The sequence below is a fragment of the Chiloscyllium punctatum genome, chromosome 9, assembly GCF_047496795.1.
Source record: "Chiloscyllium punctatum isolate Juve2018m chromosome 9, sChiPun1.3, whole genome shotgun sequence".
Classification (NCBI taxonomy): Eukaryota; Metazoa; Chordata; class Chondrichthyes; order Orectolobiformes; family Hemiscylliidae; genus Chiloscyllium; species Chiloscyllium punctatum.
This window is the reverse complement of record NC_092747.1, coordinates 24772944-24797818: the sequence shown is the minus strand read 5'-3', so window position 1 is coordinate 24797818 and position 24875 is coordinate 24772944. Positions and strand designations below refer to the sequence as shown.

Here is a 24875-nt window from a genome sequence, read left to right as displayed (position 1 = left end):
TGGATTTTCTGAAGCTTTTTTTTCCAGAAGATCAAGAAGCTTGCCACCAAATCTGTCTTGATATTATCTGACAAAAAGACGCACAAACAACGATTCTTCAAAGATGCATCTACTTGAAAGGGTTCTTATAGCACAGTGACAATGTCCCTACCTCTGAAACAGGTGGCCTAGCTTCCAATCCCAACTAATCTAGAGGTGTATCATAACAGGTCTGAACAGGTTGATGAAAATAGCTAGACTACAATGTGATAACGACCAATTAATGCGATTTGCTTGGTGCGGTGGCAATGGCCGTACCTTTGAGCCAGGAGGCCTCAGTCAAGTCTCCACAGCTCCATGTCATAATATCTCACAATAGGCTGATTTGAAAACATCAAGGGCTGCTTTCTCATCAGGGTTTGGGGATCTAGTGACAATGCCTGGTGAAGACCCTGCTGCGCTCCTGCGTCTGGTCTGTGCTGTCCAGGGGGATGCCTGCTTACCTGGCAATTTTATTGGATGTCCAAAGACAACACAGGTATCCCAGGACCCTGTGTGTCACAGTTAAATTCTGTCATTTGCCAGGTAGAAATCCTGCTCTTGTGTCTCAGGTGGTGGGTGTGGGTGTGGATAAGGGAGGTTTGTTCTGGGATGATCCCCATTATGGATGGACTGTGTTTATGAGCACTGGAGTTTAGACAAATGAGAGGTGATCTCATTGAAACACACAGGATTCTTAAAGGGCTTGACAGGGTAAATGCTGAGAGGATGTTTCCACTTGGGAGAGTCCCGGATCAGAGAGAATAATCTCAGAATACGGAATGCCAAATTAAAACTGAGATAAAGAGGAATTTCCTCTGTCAGAGGGTTGTGAATCTTTGGAAAACTTATCACAAAGACTGAGGTAAATATATTCTTGATCAGTAGGAGAATTGAGGGTAATAATGAAAGGCCTGGAGAGTGAACATGAGAAATGTTGAATCAGCCATGATCCTATTGAATGGAGGAGCTGACCTGAGGGGCTGAATGGTCTACTCCTGTTCCTATTTCATATGGTCTTGTGGTCTTTTGATCTGTGGATTGTGCTGAATTTTAAAGATGGCTTTCTTCCACCCTCGGCAGCTGTCAATGTGTTCCTCTACACTACATTTGCAGGGAGATTCACACTCAATTTATACATTTCACAACCACACTTCGAATGCCAGGTGGTTTGAGAATGCCAGGAATGTTTGAGAAGCTTTACTAAAATGTTTCCATGAATCATGCAGTTGGACCAATTAGATTGCTCTTTCCAGGTATGGGCACAGGCACAGTACTCAAATGGCCTCCACTGTGCTACATGATTTTATTTTATTGACCCGGATCAAGAAAGTAGGAAAACAATTATTAGAGATCAATGCAGTGATGAAGTGTTGAAAAACAAAAGAGCAGCAGTTCAGTCTAACATCAATTCTGATAACTTGGGTAATGTAGCCCTTCATCTGATGAAGTTGCTTATGTACACCCACTTTCATGTGTCCCCTGTTTACAGATGCTGGTGTTCTTATTGTACCTTTACACTGCTGCCTGTTTTGCCCATACTGAGCACGTTACAGTACATTCCACTCCGTGATGAAGTTAATAGTTTTATCCATATGGGAGCAAGGAGCTGTAAAAGGAGTTGCTATATTTTTGCTACAACTCTGGCACCTGCCCCAAAAATGTGGAATATTGCATTGTGGTATATCCTGTCCACAAAAAGTAGGATAAATCCAACCTGGCCAATTACCACCCTGTTAGCCAACTCTCAATCATCAATAAAGTGTTGGGAGATGGCATCAACAGTGCTATGAAGTGGCACTTGCTCAGAATAACTTGTTCACTGACACCTAATTTGGGTTCGCCAGGGCCACTCAGTGCATGACCTCATTGCATTCCTTGTCCAATAATGGACAGAAGAACCAAACTGCAGAGGTGAGTTAAGACTGGTTGCCCTTAGCAACAAAGCTGCATTTGACAGATGTAGTATCAAGTAGCCCGAGCAAAATTGGAGTTCATGGGAGTCCAGAGAATGCTCTCCACAGGTTAGAGTCATTCCAAAAAAGGCATAAAAGAAGATGGTTGTGGTTTTTGGAGGTCAGTCATTTTTGGCGAACGACATCTCTGCAGCAGTTCCTCAGGGTAGTGTCCTAGGCCGAACTATTTTCAGCTGTTTCAACAATGACCTTCCCTCCACCATAATATCAGTTTGGGGGATGTTCGCCAATGACCATTCATGACATCTCAAATAATGAAGTCGTCAATGTCCAAATGCAGCAAGACCTAAGCAAAATCCAGTCTCAGGGAGAAAAGTAGCAAGCAACATTTGTGCCTCATAAATGCTAGGTATTGACCATTTCCAACAAGACAGAATCAATCCATCATCCCTTAATATTCCCTTGCATTGTTATATCTGAACTTCACGCTGTCAACATCCCAGCTAAAGACAAAGTTATACAATTTGATGTGAAAACCAGAAAAGCAGAGTATTATTTAACTGGTGATGTATTGGGAAATGTGGATGTACAAAGGGATATAGGTGTCCTTGTACGCTAGCCAATGAAAGCGGACAGGTAGGTGCAGCAAGCAATTAGGAAAGCAAATAGTATGTTGGCCTTCAATGCAAGAGGATTTGAGTTCCAAAGTAGGGATGCCTTTCTGCAGTTATACAGAGTCTTGGTGAGACCACAACTGGATCCCAGTACACACTTTTCATTTTCCCACCTAAGAAAGGATATACTTACCACATAGGGAGTGCAGTGGAGAAACATGAACTTATACCAGGGCTGGCAGGGCTGACCAATGAAGAGAAACTGGTGCGATTGGGCCTGTATTCATTGGAGTTTAGAGTCAAAAGGTGTGATGCTGGAAAAGCACACCTGGTCAGGCAGCATCCAAGGAGGAGGATAGTCAACATTTCAAGCAAACGTTCTTCATCATGTGACATTCCTAACGAAGAGCTTATGCTCGAAACGTCAACCCCCCCACTCCTCAGATGCTCCCTGATCGGCTGTGCTTTTCCAGCACCACACCTTTTGACTCTGATCTCCAGCAACTGCAGTCCTCACTTTCACCCTTTCATTAGAGTTTAGAAGGTTGAAAGGTGATCTGATTAAAACATAAAATTCTAACGGGACTGGACGGGCATAATGCACGGAGGATATTTTCCCTGATTGCAGAGTCCAGAATCAGGGAATACAATCTCAGATTATGGGGAAGACCATTTAGGACTAAGATGAGGAAATGTTTCTCCACTCAAAATGCAGCAAACCTTTTGGAATTCTTCACCATAGAAAACTGAAGAGGTCAAGTCACTGAATATATTCAAGAAAGAGATGGATAACCTTTTAGATTTAAGGCATCATGGGGTTCAGGGAGAAAGAGGAAACATGTCATTGAAATACAGAATTAATCATGATCGCACTGGATAGTAGAGCAAGTGCAAAGGGTCAATTAGCCTACTCCTGCTCCTGGTTTCTATATTTCTATTTTGCTATGTTTGAACACTACTGGTATAAGAAGAGGTCAGAGGCTACAACTTTTGTGGCAAAAAACTCACCTCCTGAATTCCCAAACCTTGTCTACCATCTACAAGGTGCAAGGCAGGAGTGTGATGGAATACTCCCATTTGCCTGGATGGGTGCAGCTCCAACAGCGCTCAAGAAGCTTGACAAAACACGACAACGAGGCCACTTGGCTGGCACCACATCCCCCACTTTCAACATTCTCTCCTTCCACCATCAATGGACAAGTGGCAGCAGTGTGTAGCATGGGCAAGATGCACTTCAGTAATATACTAAACCTCCCTGAACATGACCTTACAAAATCCTGATTTTTGACCACCAAGGGCAGTAGATACATGGGAACACCACCAACTGCAAGTTACCCTCTAAGTCACTCACCACCCTGACTTGGAAATATATCACCATTCTACACTGTTGCTGGATCAAAATCCTGGAAATCCCTCCTTAACGGCATCTGGGTCAACCTACAACACATGGTCCGCAGCGGTTTAGAAGGAGCTCATCACTGCCTTCTGGAAGGCAATTAAGGATGGCCTGGAAATGCCAGCTTAGCCAGTGATGTCCACATCCTGCAAACAAATAAAGTAAAAATTCTTTCCATGGGGACAGATTGAGATGGGCGGACAGAATGAATGGTTGGGCTGAAGGGGACAATCAGATTGATAATCAGGAGTGGCAAGGGTGGGGTTTGGAAGGGAGAGATCATGGTTTTGGAGTGGTGGGAGTGAATAAATCACTGTATTAGATTGATTTAAGGAGCCCAGGGAACACATTTGCTCTTCCTGATCCAGAAGTAATGCTCCAGAACGTACTTACCCAGATCTGACTCTCACCTCCCTTTGACTGCTCGGATGCCTGAGCGTGTGAGGTCTGATCAACCAACATAATTCAAATGGATCCCAAATATGAGCAACGGGACCTTGTTAATGTATTACCATGGTCTCTCAGTATGGGACAGTGTCAATCCTTTCACGGTTAAAAAGGAAGCTGGTCTGTTCTAAGATTTGTCAATTTAATATTCCTACCTCAAACTTCTGCCATTACTCCTCCTCCTTCCCCCCAACCATCCCAATAATCAGTTTCTAACAAAATAATACAACTTTTTGGCCATTTAATCAAAAATATGACAAACTGAAACCTTGTGCTGAGAGGCTGTCCAGGGGCAGCCAAATTCATTTGACAGTGCCCTCCTCCTCCCAGTGACGAGTCCATTTAGGGGAAGAGCTGAAAATGTGTTGCTGGAAAAGCGCAGCAGGTCAGGCAGCATCCAAGGAGCGGGGGAATCGAGATTTCAGGCATGGGCCCTTCTTCAGGAAGGCTCATGCCCGAAACGTCGATTGTCCTGCTCCTTGGATGCTGCCTGACCTGCTGCACTTTTCCAGCAACACATTTTCAGCTCTGATCTCCAGCATCTGCAGTCCTCACTTTCTCCATTTAGGGGAAGATGATAGATATCCATGCCTGTAATATGTACCCCAGATGCCCATTTTGTCTTGGCACTGGCCACACAGACAAATGCCATGCTGTTCCTTAGGTCTGTTAGGGAGGGGTTCTCGAAGGCAAACTGACCAAAAATCCCAGAACAAAAGTCAGAGAACAAAGCTCAAATGAATTTGTTCATTTCTCTCACTGGAACAGCAGGTTCATTGGCCTGGGAATAATTAGTGTTAACTTCCCCTCTCTCTTGCCACCACCTTCAGTGGACCCAGAGTAGGATCGGTACCTGTGTAAAGCAGGCAGACAGCCCACAGGAGGGCAGCGCAAGGACAACAACGAAATGGCACAAACTCTCGGAGGGGTGGGGAGGACTCGGGTGGAACCTGGAAATGCACCTGCACCTTCAACTCTGATGAAAAATGCAAATGGAAATTCGGCAATCTGTCCCCGACTGGAATTGTCTGGTTTTCCTGCGATATGTACAAGTTGGTACTCAAAGGTGGACATGTTGGAGGTCATGTATTTTCTCACCAAGTGCCGAAAAACTCTTCTACTTTATCTTTGCTGCTATTTGGAGAACTGCAATCAGGCAATGAGATAGCTGGCTGGACTGGACCTTATCAGGTACATGGGAGATAATGGTTGGTGATTTTCTTTCTCTTTCCACATTCATAAATTTCTTGATATCAATTATAATAAAGTTCCAATGAATAATGGCCGCTCCGCTTATCAGAAACCAATTCCCCACAGTAGATACAGTAGTGTAACAATTGGCCAATCAGACATGTGGACCAATGTTTCGATCATAAGACATGTAGTAATAGGAACAGGAGTAGCTATTCAGCCCCACAACCTGCCCTGTTTTCAACAGGATCATGGCTGATCCAACATTCCTCACATCCACCTTCCTGCCTTTTTCCCATAACCCTTGATTCCCTTACTGATCAGAATCTATCTGTTTCAGCCCTAAATATACAGAAGGACTCTGTCCCCACAGCTCTCTGTAGCAAGGTGTTCTGAACACTTACTCTGGTGGAAAAAAATTCTTCCTCATTCCACTCTTAAATTGGTGTCCCTTTATTCTGAGACGATGCCCTCCCCCATTGTGAGGAGGAGGAAGTAAGCATCCTCTCAGCATTTACCCTGTCAAACCCCTTAAGAATCTAAAATATTTCTATGAGATCACTCCTCATTCTTCTAAACTTCAATGAGCAGCGACCCAACCTGTTCATCTTTGCCCCTAAGACAATTCTCCCACACCAGAGCTTATCCTACTGAATATGCTCTGACCTAAGGAATTAAGTCATATCGTTTCTCAATTAAAAAGGACCAAAACTGCTCACAGTACTCCAGATGTAGTCTCACCAGCACCTTGTACATTTGCAGTAAGATTTGCCTTCTCTTATACTCCAACCCCATGGAAATAGAGGCCAAGATTCCATTTACCTTCCTGATTATCTGTAGCACCAATGTACTAGCACTCTGTATTTCATACCCAAGCTCCCCCAAGTTCCTTTGTGTCACAGCTTTCTCCAGCTTTTTTCTCTATTTAAATTATATTCTATTCTTTTGATCTCCCTTCCAAACTGAACATAGAGTCAGTTGTGCAGCTCGGAGGGAGGCCCTCGGGCCCAAACTGGTCCATGCCAACCAAAATGTCCATCAACGCTGACACTTTTTCCCTGCACTTGGTCCATATCCTTCTAAGTCTTTCCTATCCATGTATTTGTCCAAATGCCTTTTAAATGTTATTAATTTACCCGCCTCAAACACTTCCACCAGCAACTCATTCCATATGCATATCACCCTCTGTGTAAAAATGTTGTCCCTCAGGTTCTCTTTTATTCTTTCCCCTCTAATCTTAAACTGATGCCCTCTAGTCCTTGATTCCCCAACCCTGGGAAAATACTGAATGCATTTCTCTCATATCTATGCCTTTCATGATCTTATACAGTTCTACAATATCTCCCTCAGTCTCTTACGCTGTAAAGAAAAACGTCCGAGTTTGTCCAACCTCTCCCTATAGCTCAGACCCTTGAGTCTCGGCAACATCTTCTGTAATTTTCTTTTGCATTCTTTCCAGTTTAATAACATCCTTCCTATACCAATGTGACCAAAACTGAACACAATACTCCGTGTGGCTCACCAATGTCCAATATAACTGCAACATATCTTCCCAACCTCTATACTCAATGCCCTAACTGATGAAGTCCAGCGTGCCAAAAGCCTTCTTCGCTACCCTGTCTACCTGTGACTCCACTTTCAGAGAATCATGCACCTGAACTTCAAAGGTCCCTCTGTTCCATTACATTCCTCAAGGCCCTACCATTCAAACCCAGGTTCGATTCTACCCTCGAGCGACTGTCTCTGTGGAGTTTGCACATTCTCCTCATGTCTACATGGGTTTCCTCCGGGTGCTCTGGTTTCCTCCCACTATCCAAAGATGTGTAGATTGGGTGAATTGGCCATGCTAAATTGTCCATAGTATTCAGGGATGTGTAGATTAGGTGCATTAGTAAGTGGAAACGTAGAGTAATAGGGGAATAGGTCTTTGTGGGATACTCTTCAGAGGATAAGTGTGGACTTATCCTCTGAAGGAGCTGTTTCCACACTGTAGGGATTCTATGCTATTCTGTTTACCATGAAACTCCTGCCTCGATTTGACTTACCTAAATGTAAGACCTCTTCATTATCTATACTAAATTTGATTTGCCATTTCTGGGCCCACTTCCCCAACTGGTCAAGGTCATACTGCAATTTCTGATAATCTTCCCCACTAACCACATTGTCATCCAAAACAAACAGCAATGAGCCCAGCACTGACCCCTGAGGCACTCCACTAGTCACAGGCCTCCAATCCGGCAAGCGTCCTTCCACTATTACCCTCTGCTTCATACCATCAAGCCAATTGTGTATCTAACTTGCCAGCTCCCCCTGGATTCTGTGCAATCTAACCTTCCAAAGCAGCCTACCATGTGAAACCTTAGCAAAGGCCTTAATGAAATCCATTTAGACTATGTCGAACACCCAGCCCTCATCAACCTTCCTGGTCACTTCATCAAAGAACTCTAACAAATTTATGTGATATGATCTCCCACTCAGAAATCCATGCTGACTATTCCTAATCACACCCTATCTTTCCAAATGCATGTAAATCTTATCTCTTAGAATCTTCTCAAGTAATTTACCCACCATAGATGTTAGGTTTACTGATCTATAGTTCCCAGATTTTTCTTTGCAGCCCTTCTTGAATAAGGGTGTAACATTTGTTACTTTTCAGTCTTCTGGGACCTCACCTATGGCTAACGATGATGTAAAAATATCAGCCAAGACCCCTGCAATTTCTTCTCAACCCTCTTGCAGTGCTATTGGATCTATCATTCATACATGCTAATACATCCAACACCTCCTCTATTGTAACAGGACTGTCCACTAACTTCTGCATGCATTCCCACATTATACTGCATTATACTTACTTAATCTGTCAATATCTCTCTTGTAAAATATTTGTATCCCTCTCACAACTTGCCTTTCCATCTATTTTAGTGTCATCTGCAAACTTGGCTACAGTACATTCAATTCCTTCCTCCAAGTTACAAATATATAACGCAGACAGCTGTGGACCCAGCACTGATTCCTGTGGAAGCTCACTGCTTACAGGTCACCAACCTGAAAAAGAACCCCTCATCTCCACTCTGTTTCAATCATTTCTCTATCATTCCAAATTATTACTTCCAACAGCATAGGCTCTTTTGACTTAACCTTTTGTGAGATCTTATCGAATGCCTTATGGAAGTCCAAGTACAACACATCTACTGGTTCCTCTCTAGTTGAGACTTCCTTGAAAAACTCCATTAAAATAGTCAGATACAATTTCCCTTTCATGAAGCCATGCTGACTCTGATTAAATTATAATATTCCCAAATGCTATTATTTCCTCGGTTAAAAATCACACAACACCAGGTTATAGTCCAACAGGTTTATTTGGAAGTACAGGGTACTAGCTTTCAAAGCACTGCTCCTTCATCAGGTAACTAGTTGGCCAGGATCATAAGGTACAGAATGTATTGCAAAAGGTCATGCAGCATTAAGATCACTGTGATCTCTTGCTATAAATTCTGTGTTTTATGATCCTGTCCCACTAGTTACCTGATGAAGGAGCAGCACTCCAAAATTAGTACTTCCAAATAAACCTATTGGTCTATAACCTGGTATTGTGCGATTTTTAATTTTGTCTGTCCCAGTCCAACACTGGCACTTCCACATCATTATTTCCTTAATAATTGATTTGAATACTTTGCCATCAGCCTCAGATCTACTAAACTTTTCCTGCTGAGGACTCTTCATGGTTAAACAAATTACAAATTCAGTTTGCCACTAAATCTGGGAAATAATCCCATAGTTTTGGAATGATGGCAAGTCCCTCATTCTTTAAATCAAAACAGTGCTGGCACTAAGAAGCAGATTTTAAGCCAATGTTTGATCAGGTCATGAACAAAAACAATAGATTTGCTGAAACCAAATGAGAAAAAATGATCAGGCATGGTTTGGAGGTTAAACTAGTTTATAGTTGTTTTAACATGTTCAGATGAGGATAGCTAAGGCTATCTTGTTCTACCTCAAGGGCATACCAGCTGCTAATGTGCAGCAATTCACCAGTGCCCAGAGAAGACAAGAAGCCAAACAAAAGACCCATGTCTGAATAGTATTTTGTCACAACTCTTAGAAACTTCCTAAAATATGACAAACACAAGTTGTTTGTAATGTCATGACTATGGGTTACAGATAGCAAGATCGTGCATACAGACAAATACCCAGTTGAGTAATTTTTATTGACATTGGTTGAGGAAGGAATGTGACTAAGATTCTACAAATAGAATGAATTAAAAGCAACCAACAGAACTAACCTACTGGTTTTCTGCCAATAGAGCAATGGGATCATTTAACATCTAATCTTATCCAAAAGTCAGCTTTTTTAACAATGCAGTACCCTGTCAGAACTGTTACATTTGTCTAGGTTATGTGCTCAAATCCAATTACAAGACTTGAACTGCAGATCTTGTGGGCATGTGTTTTGTCAATTGTGCCCAAACATTGAGGTACACTACTTGAAGGTAGAGAACAATGAGTTAACAGGCCTGTTATGCAAGGACCCATTTTATTCTGCAATGACAATGCATCTGGGCTACCACTACCTTGAATTTGTACTTCACTACCATGCACATCCTCTATAGGCTACATGAATCCCATTTGTCATTGAAATCTTTGTTACTGGGCAACAACAAGATTTTGTGGTTGATATCTTCCCAGAAATTGGTGAACCAGCTGACCCCATACACCAAGGCAAACAAGCAAATGTGTCATAAAGATGAACATCATCCTACATAATTCCAGTTTGTATTGCTGTCTTATTATCAACACTAGAGCAGCTGGAAAAACAATATTTTGTTTTCTCTGTCGTCACTAGCAACAGAATTTCCCATTGGCTGCCAAGCAGCTGTAACGCCGAAAAGGTTCAATCTGTAAATTCTGTGTCAGGAATGACATTCATATTGCAATTTTAATCCTGCTTTCCTCTTTTACTGATCAATCTCATTTACAGTGCTGTTTGATATATTATGGCCTAAATCCTATGAGTGAATAACAAAAAAACTACTCAACACTGTGGAAAATGAAGGACAATCCTGCTAATTACTGCACAATCAGTTCATTTTTGATCATCAACAAAATAATGAAAGGGGTCGTCAACAGTGGGATCAAGTGGCACTTGTTCACTGGCACTCAGTTTGGGTTCCACCGGGCCACTCAGCTCTATGACCTCATTACAGCCTTGATACTTGATTGGACAAGGGACCAGGATACTAGAGGTGAGGCGAGAGTGACTACCCTTGACATCAAGGCTGCATTTGACTCAGTGTAGTCCGAGCAAAACTAGAGCCAATGGGAACCAAGCTGAAAACTCACTGCTGGTTAGAGACACACCTGACAGATGGTGGTGGTTGTTGGAGGTCATCTCACTCCAGAATATTGCTGCAGGGGCTCCTCAGAGCAATGTCTTCAGACAACCATCTTTAGCATCAATGACCTTCCCTCTGTCAAGCAGTTAGGACTAAGGACACTTTCTGATGACTGCACAATGTTCAGAACCATTCACAACTCCTCAGTCTGTGCCCACGTACAACAGGAGCTGGACAGCTCTAGGTTTGGGTTGATAAGTGGCAAGTGACATTTGTACTCCATTAGTACCAGGTAATAGAAGTACAAATTTTTGGAGCACTGCTCCACTAGCTACCTGATGAAAGGACAGTCCTCAGAAAGCTTGTACTTCCAAATAAACCTGTTGGACTATACCCTGGTGTTGTGTGATTTTTAACTTTGTCCATCCAGCCCAACACCAGTACCTCCACAGCATGTCTAACAAGAGAGACCTTAACTATTACCTCAACGTTCAGTAGCATTATCATCACCGTATTCCCCACAGTCAATGTCCTTGGGCTCACCATTGATCCAAAACTGAAATGGACCAGCCATATAAATACAGTGGCTCCAACAGCAGGCCAGACACCTCAGAAGGATTTGTTCTAACAATGCAAAGAAGGGTGACCCCATCCAGGACAATTCATCTCATCTACCACCTTCTATATCGACTCTCTTCACCACTGTTACACAGTGTGTGTGTGTGTAACGCCTACAAGATGCACTGTAGTAAATTACCAAGGCTCCTTTGAAAGCACCTTCCAAACCTATGGTCCTCACCGTCTAGGGCAAGGAAAACAAATGCATGGGAACACCGTGACCTACAATTTTCCCTTCAAGCCACACATCATTCTGATTTGGAAATATATTGCTGGGTCAAAATTCTGGTACACCCTCCTTAACAACAGAGTGGGGGTGGCCCTACAACCCAAGGACTGCAATGTTTCAAGAAGGCAGCTCTCCAGCACCCTTCTCAGGGGCAATTAGGGATTGGTAATAAATGTTGGCCCAGCCAGCAAACACTGCATCCCTCAAGTTAATCAAAAAAGAATCAGCATCATTAAAATAATGATCTGATTATGACCACATTGCTGTTTGTGGGACATGATTGTTTGCAGACTAATTGTTGCATTTAATAGTGCCCGTTCCTCATACATACATCATTATGTGCATAATGCTTTGTGACATTCTGGGGTTGTGAAAATTGCTAAGGGCAAGTTATTTCTTCATTATGTGAGTTAACCTCTTGATTATTTTATTTTAGAAGCACCAGCTCTTGAAGGAAAACCTGTAATGGCTTAAAAAGCTGTCAAGGTCTAAATTTTTACTTAAATTACTTCAGCAGTTGAGAAAGATTGCAGGTTTTGTTTGATGTCATATGAGGACGGGCAGACAGCAGGGATCAAACAAGCTGAAAAACTTGATTATCTATTTCTACAGCAAAGTATTTATTGAGATTATACCAAACTTCAATCAGTTTGCACACGATTAGTTTGCACAGTGGGATTACTTAGATGCAAAGCAAGGGAAAGATTCAAGCCCTGGAGGCTGCTATGAGTTGAGGCAGAATGCTGAGACCACATCAAATGGCAGAGCGATGAAGCAAACGCAGGTAAATGTGTGGCTCAGACTCGCGGTTCAGATAAATCCAAATAGAAACAGCTGATGGTAAATTGAAGAAAAGTACAGGCCAAACATTACTTTCATGTAGATTGTAATAGAAGGCAAAGGAGCACAGATACAAAATAATCAAAAAAGCTATCTTGTGGACTGATATAAGGAAGCTTTCCACACAATGACTACTCAACGTCCTGAACGGACTAGCCAATACATCGTTAAAAATAAAGTCAAAGTTTTTTGTCCTCCACTGATCAGGACGGTAACATTAAAATAAAAGCCTTTTTTTTCCAGCACGTAAAGATGTTTCACTCTTTTCACTGATTCCTTCCAAGTTGTTTTTTCCTTCTGGTGTTTCAGTCCTGAAGAGTGCAGGATGTAAAGCTTTGATTTCATTTCTCTTTTTGGAAATGTTTAACCTTTGAACCACCAAGCAATTAGATCTATATGTTAAGATACTCTTGGATATAATGCTTCAGTGAAACTGCGGAAGAAGAACAGGGTCCCAATTGCTTTCCTCATCCATCTTACGATCTTGAGGAAAGCTTGAGAATAATGTGCTGAACAGCTGGTTTTGAAGAATTGCCAAATAAAACAGGTTGCAGCTCCCAGGGGGGACCTGATATGTATTGGCAACTTGACACCAAGGCACCTCCAAAGGTAATGGGAGCAGCAAACCTCAGGAAAGCAGCCCAGTTGCTGTCTGGGGCAACTAGCAGTGGGTTTTTAGCCAAGCCTCTAATTGCAGCTTAAATACCTTCAGTGTTGCCACAGGGCAGAAGTCCTGACCACCACTGGTTTGTGAAGTTTAAGTGTGCTTCCTGTCTTGGTGTAAGCCAATGACAGTGTTCTAGCTCCTGATGCTTTCCAAAGATCATCTGCAGAATAGCAGCTGTTCAAGACAATTTCACAAAGGTAGTCATTTTAAATTAATGTGAGTCTGTAGAAAGTGTCTTAACAGGCTATGTTTGACATCAGCAGAACTGGGAGCTAGTACAGGAGAGCTGTTTGTGAAATAGGTGTGGACTCGAAATGGTGGCAGGGACTACAAGACCAGTAACCCACACATCCCTCTCCATCATTTCTTTTTCTTTTACATACATACACTGCTCAAAGGGTACTAACAAATTCAATCTTATTCATCCGACTAACAAGTAAAATATGGCTACATGATAACAATTGTTTATTAGATTCAGTGTAGTGCACCATCGAGACAGATCAACCAGTTCGCATTATTGAACATGACATGTGGTCAGATTTCTTGAGTGATAATCTATTTCCTGTGTCTGAATAAAGTGCTATGTTTGCCTTTTCAAACCAAGACTAGGATTTCATCCAAAGAGGAAGACAGCTGGCTTCGGCTCCAAAGATTGTATATTGAAGTTGGGGTGTTAAAGGTATGGGAGGTCAAAGGTAAAAACACATTTTGTGGACTGGTCATGAAAGTGGAAACACCAACTTCATTTATGACAGATTCAGATTCATACCTCAGGGGCAATTCTCACACTTTTTAAAAAGAGAACCAAACTGGAAAGGTAACTATTGTGCCCTGACTTGAAAAAGCTGACAGTGCCTTAACTGTAAGACAAACAAGACACAGATTACACTCATTCGTTTCTGCCACATGAATAGATCCTTTTTCAAATAATCCTGGATTTTATGTTATGAACAGAATCCAAATGTCCCAACAAAGGGATGTTAACACAATGCTTTGTTGTACTAAAAATGTGGTTGCATGGTTCAAGCATAATATTAAAATAAATGTGACTTTTAAATAAAGTAAACACATTAAAATAAATGGACTATATCACCATTTCTTCAATATCTCTGGATCAAAATCTTAGAACTCCCTTCGTGTTAATACCTTGGGTGTACCGAAACACGGAAGATTGCAGCAGTTCACAAAGGCAGCTTCTCAAAGGCAATTAAGGATTAGCAATAAATGTTAAGACCACAAGACCCATAAGATGTAACAGCAGAGTAGGCCATTCAGCCCACCATGTCTGCTCCACCTTTCAATGGTCATGGGTTGATACGATAATCCTCATCTCCACTCTCCTGCCTTTTCCCCCAAACTCTTAATAATCTTATTGATTCAAAATGTGTCTATCTCAGCTTGAAATAGTTTTATTGACTCAGGCTCGACATTCCTCTGTGGTAAAGAATTCCATAGATTCACTACCTTCTGAGAGAAGTAATTCTGCCTCTTCTCATTCTTAAATGGGTGACCTCTGAGATTATGCTGTTTGGTCCTTGACTCTCCAATAAAGGGAAACAACCTCTCCACATCTAGCCTGTCAAGTTCCTTGAGAACCTTGTATATTTTGAGAAGGTCCCCGCACGTTCTTCTAAACTCCAATAAGTACAGGCTCAATCTACTCAACTTCTCCTCACAAGATAGTCCCCATATACCCAGGATGAACCTAGTGAACCTTCTCTGAAGGCTGGCATTAACAAAACTGCCCAGACACTGTGAAAGAGCATAACAGATCTCCATTAGTCCCTCACCTGGCAAGAGAGGGGTAGCATTACAGTGGATGCAGCTTTTTCCCTTCGGTTTAGCAGTGAGACTGTACCTGCTGTCAGATTAACCAGCATGTTACAAGCAGCCTGTCAGGACGTTACAGATGAGGGCCTCATAATGATGTCAATTGATGACATTAATACATCTCCACAGTAAAGATGTCAAACAAAATGTATGCAAATCAAGACCAGCCTTAATGTTCGCTGCCCTTGAGACCCCTGCAGGGTTAGAAGGAATGACAGGAATGATAGGAATTCATGCCTTCAGCAAATTGCAAACAGCATGAATTTTACATAAGGTAGTGAATATGTCACAACTTTTTCTGAAGTGGAAATAATATGTCAACTTATTTTTACGACCTTCAAGTGATTTAATTTTCTCCAAAGATTACACTCTTAATCTATCAGACTATGGCATCAGGGAAACCATTACAACTCACATATCACAGTGAAACCTCTCCTGCATTATGCCCCTTGTCTTCTCTGCAGATGAATGAAATAGAATTAGGCTAAATATTTCAGATAATGGTATGAACAGAATGTGATTATCAGGGGATTTAGGTGCACTAAACAGATCAACTCTGATTAGCTGTTTCAGAGTTGAAATTGCCATCGTTGCCAGCCTCACTAAAAATGAGTCAATGTACTCTGTGTACCCGATTCCCCGAAAACTTTGATCTGTCCTTATATCTAATATTTTCTGCATGCTAAAATTCTAGAAAAGGAAGAGGCAACTTAGGCTGGGAAAAACCATAGGATATAGGAGTTGAATAAAGCTGTTCACCCCATCGAGTCTGCACTGCCATTCAATCATGGTTGATATGTTTCTTACGTCAAGATTAGAATGGTGCTGGAAAAGCACAGCAGGTCAGGCAGCACCCGAGGAGCAGGAAAATTGACGTTTCGGGCAAGAGTTCTTGCCTGAAAAGTCCATTTTCCTGCTCCTCGGATGCTGCCTGATCTGCTTTGCCTATCCAGCACCAACTTAATCTTGACGCTGACCTCCAGCATTTGCAGTACTCACTTTTGCCTGATATGTTTCTTAACCCCATTCTCCTGCCTTCTCCCAGTAACCCTTGAGCCCCTTACCAAGTCAAAATATTACTGCATATTTGTAAAACACAAAGAGCAGTTATTATGCATGAATTTATGTTTAGGTAAATCAAATAGGAATACTCATAGAGTGCATTAGCGATAGTTTACTAGAGGAATATGTCATGTAGCCAACCAGGGAGTGGGCTTTCTTGAATCTGGTAATGAAGAATAATGCAGTAAAAGATTCCCTAGGAATGAGTGTTCATAACATGCTAGAATTTAACATGCAGTTTGAGAATGAGAAACTTGGGTCAGAAACAACTATGCGGAACTTAAATAATAGGAATTACAATGAGGATAGAGTTAGCTAAAGTGATCTGGGCAAATAAATTATCAGGAATGACAATAAGTTTTAGTCTCCCTATTTAAGGAAAGAGATTATTTAATTCAAGGCAGTTCAGAGACGGTGCACTAGGACGATCCCTGGTCTGCAGAGATTGTCTTATGAGCCAAGGTTATATAGGTTGGGACTCTGGATTTAGCAAAATGAGAGAGGATCTCATTGAAACATACAGGATTCTTAAGTGGCTTGACAGGGTAAATACCGAGAGAATATTTCCTTTCCTGAGAGAGTTTAGGGTCAGAGGGCAGAGGGCATAGTCTCAGAATAAAGAGATAACAGTTTAAGACGGAGATGGGGCAGGGAGGGGTGGAAGGAAGGGCAGGGGCTGTGGCTTTCAGTGGTCATCCCCTGAAATCCACTTACCCCACTATTTCCAGATTGGGATGATTGACAAGTCCCCCCCTCAAACCCAGCAGACTCCATTTTAACAGTCATGAATGCTGCCACCTATTGGGAATAGGTTAATCGCAGCATTAGGGTGAAGAGGTTGTCACATAGTTGTTTACTGCCCACTTAATTGGTGGTGGATTGAGAAGACCTTCCTGCAGAGATAAAAGTCTCCCCTACCTAATGGCTGCATAGGTCCTAAAGGAAATAGGTTTGTATAATCTTAACCTAATTCTTATTAGACATGGCCTCTAAGTATCAACACAGTGGCATCTAGCTGCAAACTATATTGTGAAAGAGGACATTAAGGACTATAAACGTAAAACCAGAAGAGCACAGCAGGTCAGACAGCATCTGAGAAGCAGGAAAGTAAACGTTTCGAGCCTACTGAAGGGTTTCAGCCTGAAACGTTAACTTTCCTTCTCTTTGGATGCTGCCTAACCCGCTGTGCTCTTCCAGTTTCACATCTACTGACGTAGTGAAGGAAAGGGGGTTTTGGATGACAGCTCCTCTGGAACTGTTTTGGATGACTCAGGTTGTACTCCCAAGCATCAGAGAAAGAAAATAATGATCAGAAAGATGAACAACCAATAAATATAGCACATCTAAACCTATATGCACTTTCTGGGCCAGCCAACATGTTGCTTTTGGGTTGGTGCTGCTCTGTATGGTGTACAAATAACATTAAAAGTGCTTACACAAGGTTAAAGAGAAGCCATAACCAAGGGTCTTTTATTTTGTGGATAATTATGACCTCTTTGTTACTTAAGGTACCTACAATATTAGCCAATCAGATCCCCTTTCTGCACCATTCCATTAAAAGACAGCAATGATTGAAATTTCAAAAAACAAACTTGCAAAAGAAACATTACCGAAGGAGCAGCAATTTCCTTTATCCTCTGTGCTTCGGAATCGCTGACAAATTTGTGGTACAGCACGACATATGGCTTCTGGCTGATAATTTCCCTTTTCACTGGCTGCAGAATTAGGTGTGGACTGAGATTTGTCTCGTAGGAACAATAAAGCTGTGAATCTTGATAATGCTTTGGCTAAAATAGAGGGAGATAAATTTGAAAAATAATGAGGAATGATAAAGAATAATAACAGATAATGAGGAATGGTGAGGAATAATGAGATTCAGAGAAACGAAGAGAAATACAAAAGGATGATGAACAACATAGTGGAAGAAAGACCAAATAATGCAGGTCTGTGGAAGAATTCAACCTCAAACATTAAAACAAATTCTGTGTTTCCATGGCAATAAATGATATTTTATTTAATGAGACTACCTATTTTGCAAAACAGTGTCACGATGGTTCCAATTCTGTTGAATACGAGGTTGTGCACAAATCAATATACGAGCTACCAAAGTTCATTGGTAACACACTCAAGAAGGTAAACTATCAGAAAGGCCATTTTGAGTTGCTTTCTTGCATGGTGTGCCACAAGGATCGGTGCTGGTTCCTCTACTTGTTGTCATTTACATAAATGATTTGGATGCGAGCATAAGAGGTACAGTTAGTAAATTTACAGATGACACCAAAATTGGAGATGTAGTGGACAGCAAAAAAGGTTACCTCAGATTACAAGATCTTAACCAGATGGGCCGATGGGCTGAGAAGTGGCAGATGAAGTTTCATTCAGATAAATGTGAGGTGCTGTATTTTGAGAAAGCAAATCTTAGCAGGACTTATACACTTCATAGTAATGTCTTAGGGAAGGTTGCTGAACAAAGAGACCTTGGAGTTCATAGCTCCTTGAAAGTGGAGTCGCAGGTAGATAGGATAGTGAAGAAGGCGTTTGGTATGGTTTCCTTTATTGATCAGAGTATTGAGTACAGGAGTTGGGAGGTCATGTTGCAGCTGTACAGGACATTGGTCAGGCCACTGTTGGAATATTGCGTGCAATTCTGGTCTCCTTCCTATCGGAAAGATGTTGTGAAACTTGAAAGGGTACAGAAAAGATTTGCCAGGGTTGGAGGATTTGAGCTATAAGGAGAGGCTGAACAGGCTGGGGCTGTTTTCCCTGGAGCGTCAGAGGCTGAGGGGTGATCTTATAGAGGTTTACAAAATTATGAGGGGCATGGATAGGATAAATAGGCAAAGTCTTTTCCCTGGGGTTGGGGAGTCCAGAACTGGAGGGCATAGGTTTAGGGTGAGAGGGGAAAGATATAAAAGAGACCTCAGGGACAACTTTTTCACACAGAGCGTGATACGTGTATGGAATGAGCTGCCAGAGGATGTGGTGGAGACTGGTACAATTGCAACATTTAAGAGGCATTTGGATGGGTATATGAATAGGAAGGGTTTGAAGGGATGTGGGCTGGGTGCTGGCAGGTGGGACTAGATTGGGTTGGGATATCTAGTTGGCATGGATGGGTTGGACCAAAGGGTCTGTTTCCATGCTGTACATCTCTATGACTCTATGATTCTATGACTCTATGACTAAACTGAGAATTGAGTAGTCTATATGCAATAAAAATAAAGGTTATAGAAGAAGTTCAAGGAGGCAGCTAACCAACTTCTTAAAGGCAATGAGGGACAGGCAATAAATGCTGGCCAGCCAATGATTCCCACATCCCATGAGTGAATTAGAAATAATGACTCAACCATTAATTTTGACTTTAAGGGGTTTAAATTTGGGGGATGGAAGAGTTCAGGAATGCATTTTTCTTAAATGTAAAACAATACAATTGCCTTTAACTGTATATATAATATTTAGTAGCAAAAACAGGTACTGTATGAAGTCTTCGTAAAAATGATTGAATGATCAATTTGAAAGATTAGTTTTTTGCATCATACAACACTCATGATTTCAGAATAAGAGATTGACTATCTAGAATTGAAATGGTGACAGATTTCCTCAGACAAAGGGTTATGGATTTTTGGAATCCTCTATCCCATGGACGTTTAGTTGCTGAACATATTGAAGACTAAAATTTATCAATACCAAAGGAATAAAGGGAATTCGGATAGTGGAGAGAAGTGGAACAGAAATAGAAGATTATTTTGAATAGAGGAGCAGACTCCAAGGTTAAAATGCCAGGTGTCACAGCTTTTTTTCATCTTCTTATAGATTTAAACAATAGTCTGGAAATATAGCTGGATTTGAATGGAAAGAAAAATCCTTATAAAATGCCCCGCAACTCAGAAGGCACTTAAATTGACAATGTATTGAAGTAGAAATCTGCACTAGGATCAAGAGACCCATGTAATTACCTGTGAGCCCAATCTTTGACACAATGATTCATAGGTATCCCTTGTAAGCAGGTGAGTCACATTTGGTCTTTGTAGCACAATTTCCTTTCGTTCAGTGTCTAATGATTTTCGCAAGATTTTTTCATACTTTTGTATGTTCTTGGCAATTCGTCTATTGCCTGAATCTGTAGATTAGAAATCAGCTCAATATCTAGTTTTTAGCACAAACATTCTTAATGAGAAGTAGAACTTTAGCTTAATATGAAATGGAATATGTAAAGCGACTTGTTGTAAACAACACCTTTCTGCACAGATATTTTGATGCTAACGATTTATGTATTGCGTGGTTATATAATTAATCTATTAAGTACCACAAGTTATTATCTGTACAAGATTTCCTCACAGGAAAGAGGAAGCAAACCCCATCTATAAACCATGCTATGCTGAAACGTAACAAAATACATACATCTACATTGCATTATTTTGAAGTCTGGACAGAACCAATTGGAAATCCTCAAGGCAGAATAGTGCACTGTGCATGGAGGTAGGGTTTCTGCCATAACTATTCTGTTCATGGCCAGTCAAAATTTAAACTTATAAATGTACCAGAATAGAGGTGCAAATGGAAGGCACTTTCTGTCAATTATCATCACCACCTCAATACAAAACCAAACTACCCACACACAATGATAGCACCATTCGTTAGATCAAATTCTTTTTTAAATTGTCTTGGGAACAGGGGGAGTGTTACTACAAATAATGTCTGAGTTTTTTTTCTGTTGTTGTTACCAGTTGGAAAAGTCTGTTGATTCACCTCAAACCTCAATCTTTAATGTTGTCTCTCTCTTTCTCCTTCTCACAGGGTTCCATATGGTTTCTGGTGTGTAAAGCCTTTGCAATCGCACAAAAATATAGCCAATGCAGTAGCAAGCCATTCAACTCATCGTCTGGAATTATAGCACAGATTTAATTGCAAATCAACCAGGGTTTCAAATATAGTTCCACCACAATGGACAGATTTGGAGGAAATTCCAGATCAATAGCTTAATGTAAAAAAAAGTTGAATTCTATGCCTGACTCTTTGTTAGACAACTATTAAATATTTTAAGACTATACAACATATTTTATTTAAAAACTATATTTCTTGTTTGAAAGAGCCTTTGAAGATATATTTAGTGATGGAAGATCACAGGACACAAATATCTAAAAATGAATGAACAGAGAAGTCATCAAAATATGATAGATGGAAACTGCATTTTTGAACAGTAAAAGTAGTAACATTTTAGCAGCACATACCAAGCTGAAGTAGCTCTTTAGATAGAGTCACTGCATAATTAACGTTTCCGGTCTGAAAAATAAGATAGCAGCAAACTTGTACCATTCATCCTCTTGTTCAAACTATTTCAGCATTTTGTATCAATTATTCTCACTTTGATAACATAATACAAACTTAAGTTGTTCTGAAATACACCCTAAAGAGAATAGGGAAGGAGTTTTGACTGAAAATATTTTCATTTTAGGACTTGCACACTGTTCTACTCCAATGACACCTGCAAGGCAGCAAAATTAATATCTAGGAAAGCCGAGACTTTAAGAAGGTCCATGAGGACAGTGATAACTTAGGTATGGAGAATGGTCTGTAGTTTTTTTTGTGAGATCACCTTTAAGTCCACAGTGGGTTGGGGAGTATTCTGAAAACGGGTTATGGGTTATGATGATTATAATATCACCAATTTATAAGAAATGGCTATGCATCTTGAGGTTGTCATGGGGATGAACAGCTAAGAAGCAAAGGATAAAGAGAAAGCTAATTGCAGTGGGGTTGAGTTGGTCTGTGCTCTCTGTTTGGTAGTTCAGCATACATTGAGAATTAAAGACGAAAAAGCAAAATTCTCACCAAGTGGAACAGTTTTCTGTCTACAGTGTTGAAGCAGGTCTTAAAGGAAAAATTGTGTTAACGTGTAATACACAGTTGAAAAGAGCAGAGACCATAAGGCAGGAAGAACAAGTGGTTGTGGATTGGATAAGTTCCACTGCTGCTGGTTCATTATTTTACAGTTCACCATTTAAAGTGGTTGCAGAAGGGAGTCTCTAGGAATCCTGTACCATCAGTACTGCTGTGACCAAAGTGAGAAGGTGTTCACAGACATATATCTTATCGGAGTATTCAAGTACATAACATGGAATATGACTCCTGGTGATTGCCACTCAAAGTTCAAAATGATTGGATGGGATACAAAATACCCTTTAATTGTTAATTAATGTTTACATTTCTTTGCTATTGCTTTGATATTGTAAAACGTTTTCGAAGTGAAATATCATCCAGTCATTTTCTTTCCATTAGTCTCAGGGGTTTTCTCTGTTTTGCATTATTCTTTCACGGTATACAGGCATCGCTGGAAAGATCAGTCCTTCTTTCCCATTCCTAATTGCCCTTGAACTGAGTTGCTGGCTAGGTCACTGCATGGGGCAGTTAAAACTCAACCACATTGTTAGCCTGGAGTCAGATGTAGGCCAGACCAGATTTCTTTCTCAAAAAAAGATTACCCTAATTGATCATAAAGTGTCAAGATCACTATTATGAATAACTAGCTTTATGTTCCACATATATTAATTAAATTTAAATTCCACTAGATACTGTGACACAACTTGAATCTTTGCAGTACACTTAAATGACTTTTGTGCCACCAACTCCCAGTAATAAAAATCATAGTTTTCAATGGAGTCATTATGTGTGATCCAGATGTCCAAATGTGTGTGTGTGTGTGTGTGTGTTAAAAATTTACAGCTAGGAGGTGGGGTCCTGGTAGAAACCTTGCATGGTGACTGGACAATGGACAGGGGTCTTGATGGACCCTTCAAATTGTCTAATTGTCAACTTGCTGTCTGTGGTAGGGAGGCCACCTCCTCCTCTAAATCCCTCTTCAATTAGTTCTTGGAGATGGAACTGTGGCAGTGCAGTACTAGGTCAGTGGAGTCTGCCACCTACCTCCTTCAGTTCTACAAAGTCTTTTTGATCAGCTCCAGACATACCACTCCCTCGGGGCTTAAGCAACTTGAAGCAATTACAGAAAGCATCAGGCATGAGCAAAGGTAGAGCAATAACCAGAAGAAATTAGCCAGAAACAAAGCATCAGACAGTTGTTAATCCTTTTAAATAGCACCGCTTGGCAGTGGGAGGTTCCTTCCTGCCACTGAATGTGGGTACGGCTGTAATGTCAAAGAAGAGATCCAAATGGCACTGTTGGTATCTAATTGTCATTGGGTGTTCTGCATACGTCTGCCAGAGATTCACAGTGAATACCAAGATGGTAACCAGTATGGCTGACCACACAAATGTGCACATGTGCCAGGGGTGCTGTTTCGGAGCTGTTAAAGGCACTCTGAGCACCAAAAGCCAGGCACTGGCACACCCAATGTAAAATCGGAGGTGTAAATAAATCAAGAGGCACTGTCTCAAGGTGCACTGAAACGCAGCAAATTCACTGGGGGTTTCCATTCTAAACATTATAGATTGTAATAATGCTGCTTTCTATTCTAAAAAGCATAAAGGGTGGATTTTTCATGAACACTGGTACAAGATGTCAAATCTTTCAGAGAAGGAAATGTCAGAAAAGAACAAATGTTTGATACATTATAAATAAATGCTTAACAGTGGTTGCTGAATTTGTTAGTATTCTCTGTATAAAGTAACTTACGTTGTATGACACATGTGACATTTTGCAATCTGCTTTGCTTTCTTTCTCTACAATGAGTTTTATATTTTATTTCTCTTCCAGTTTGTTACATTCACATTGATGAAATATTATTTTAAGTTAATGCAACTGAAAACATTCAATTTTCAGATTCAACAAAAAACAAAAAGCTAGAGTTAAACGGTGCCATTAATGTGGTTGATTGTCACAAAGTGTTTTTCAAATCATTAGAATATAAAATGAGACATTTCTTTTCTAGGGTAAACAGGGGTGTCCTTAGGAAACTTCAAATCAAGTTCAAATTCCTCTACTATTCTGTTTGCTACTACTCAAAAATCAAAACTTCAAAGTGCCTCAGTCAAAGATAGGTTGCATTTAACAAACTGTGTACCTGTTCTGGTCAAGCTTCTCACTGAAGTAATCACAAATTAGACAATTTCCATATGCATTCAGGTATTGTGTTACACTCTCAACATTTATCTTCTCCCATCAAACAAATTCAACCTTCAGCATGTACTGCTTACCATATAATGGGAGAAGGCCAGATGGTCTAGAGCTTCCTCAAGACTTCCTTGATCCTCAGTATTCCAAATTCCGATACTTTGTCGGAAAAGGGTGACTGCTTCTTCCAGCCAAGGGACTGAGTGATAGTAGTCACCTATATCATAGGCAATCTGGGAACATGTAAAATGTGGCTTTAATTTTTTTAAAAAATGGAGTCCTAATGAGAAAACGTGTAGCCTTAGATATGACACATTTGCGGCACAGAATGTGGGAAAGTGCTTGTTCAGAAGAATTGGAGGCATCTGTTCTTAGTGTCAATGGATCGGTGTAAATAAGGTGATAACATTTGTTCACTTGTGGAATGTGTGGCAGTACTTCCTTCTCGTTCCAGAGGAGGCGCGCATATTTCACAATAGGGCATCGGATAACTAAATTGTTGGTTTATATCAAAGACTCTTTACAAAACACATACTCAAGAAAAAAAATCTTGTAACTTAATAAGCTGAATGGAATATGCATATGATAGAACAGTTCTGATACATTTTCATGTATACCGCACTGAGCAGATTTGAATTTATGA

General features: G+C 40.8%; 1 protein-coding gene across 1 annotated transcript in view; it reads right to left on the bottom strand.

Moving 5' to 3' along the window:
• Window positions 1-24875, bottom strand: part of p4ha3 (prolyl 4-hydroxylase, alpha polypeptide III) — an 80730-nt gene that overhangs the window by 33912 nt on the left and 21943 nt on the right. Inside the window, exons 4-7 of the mRNA XM_072577055.1 lie at window positions 24316-24465; window positions 21393-21444; window positions 20118-20281; window positions 17772-17948 (exon numbers count right to left, since the gene is read on the bottom strand). Coding sequence (XP_072433156.1) covers window positions 17772-17948; window positions 20118-20281; window positions 21393-21444; window positions 24316-24465 — 543 coding nt within the window. The remainder of the gene's footprint in view (window positions 1-17771; window positions 17949-20117; window positions 20282-21392; window positions 21445-24315; window positions 24466-24875) is intronic.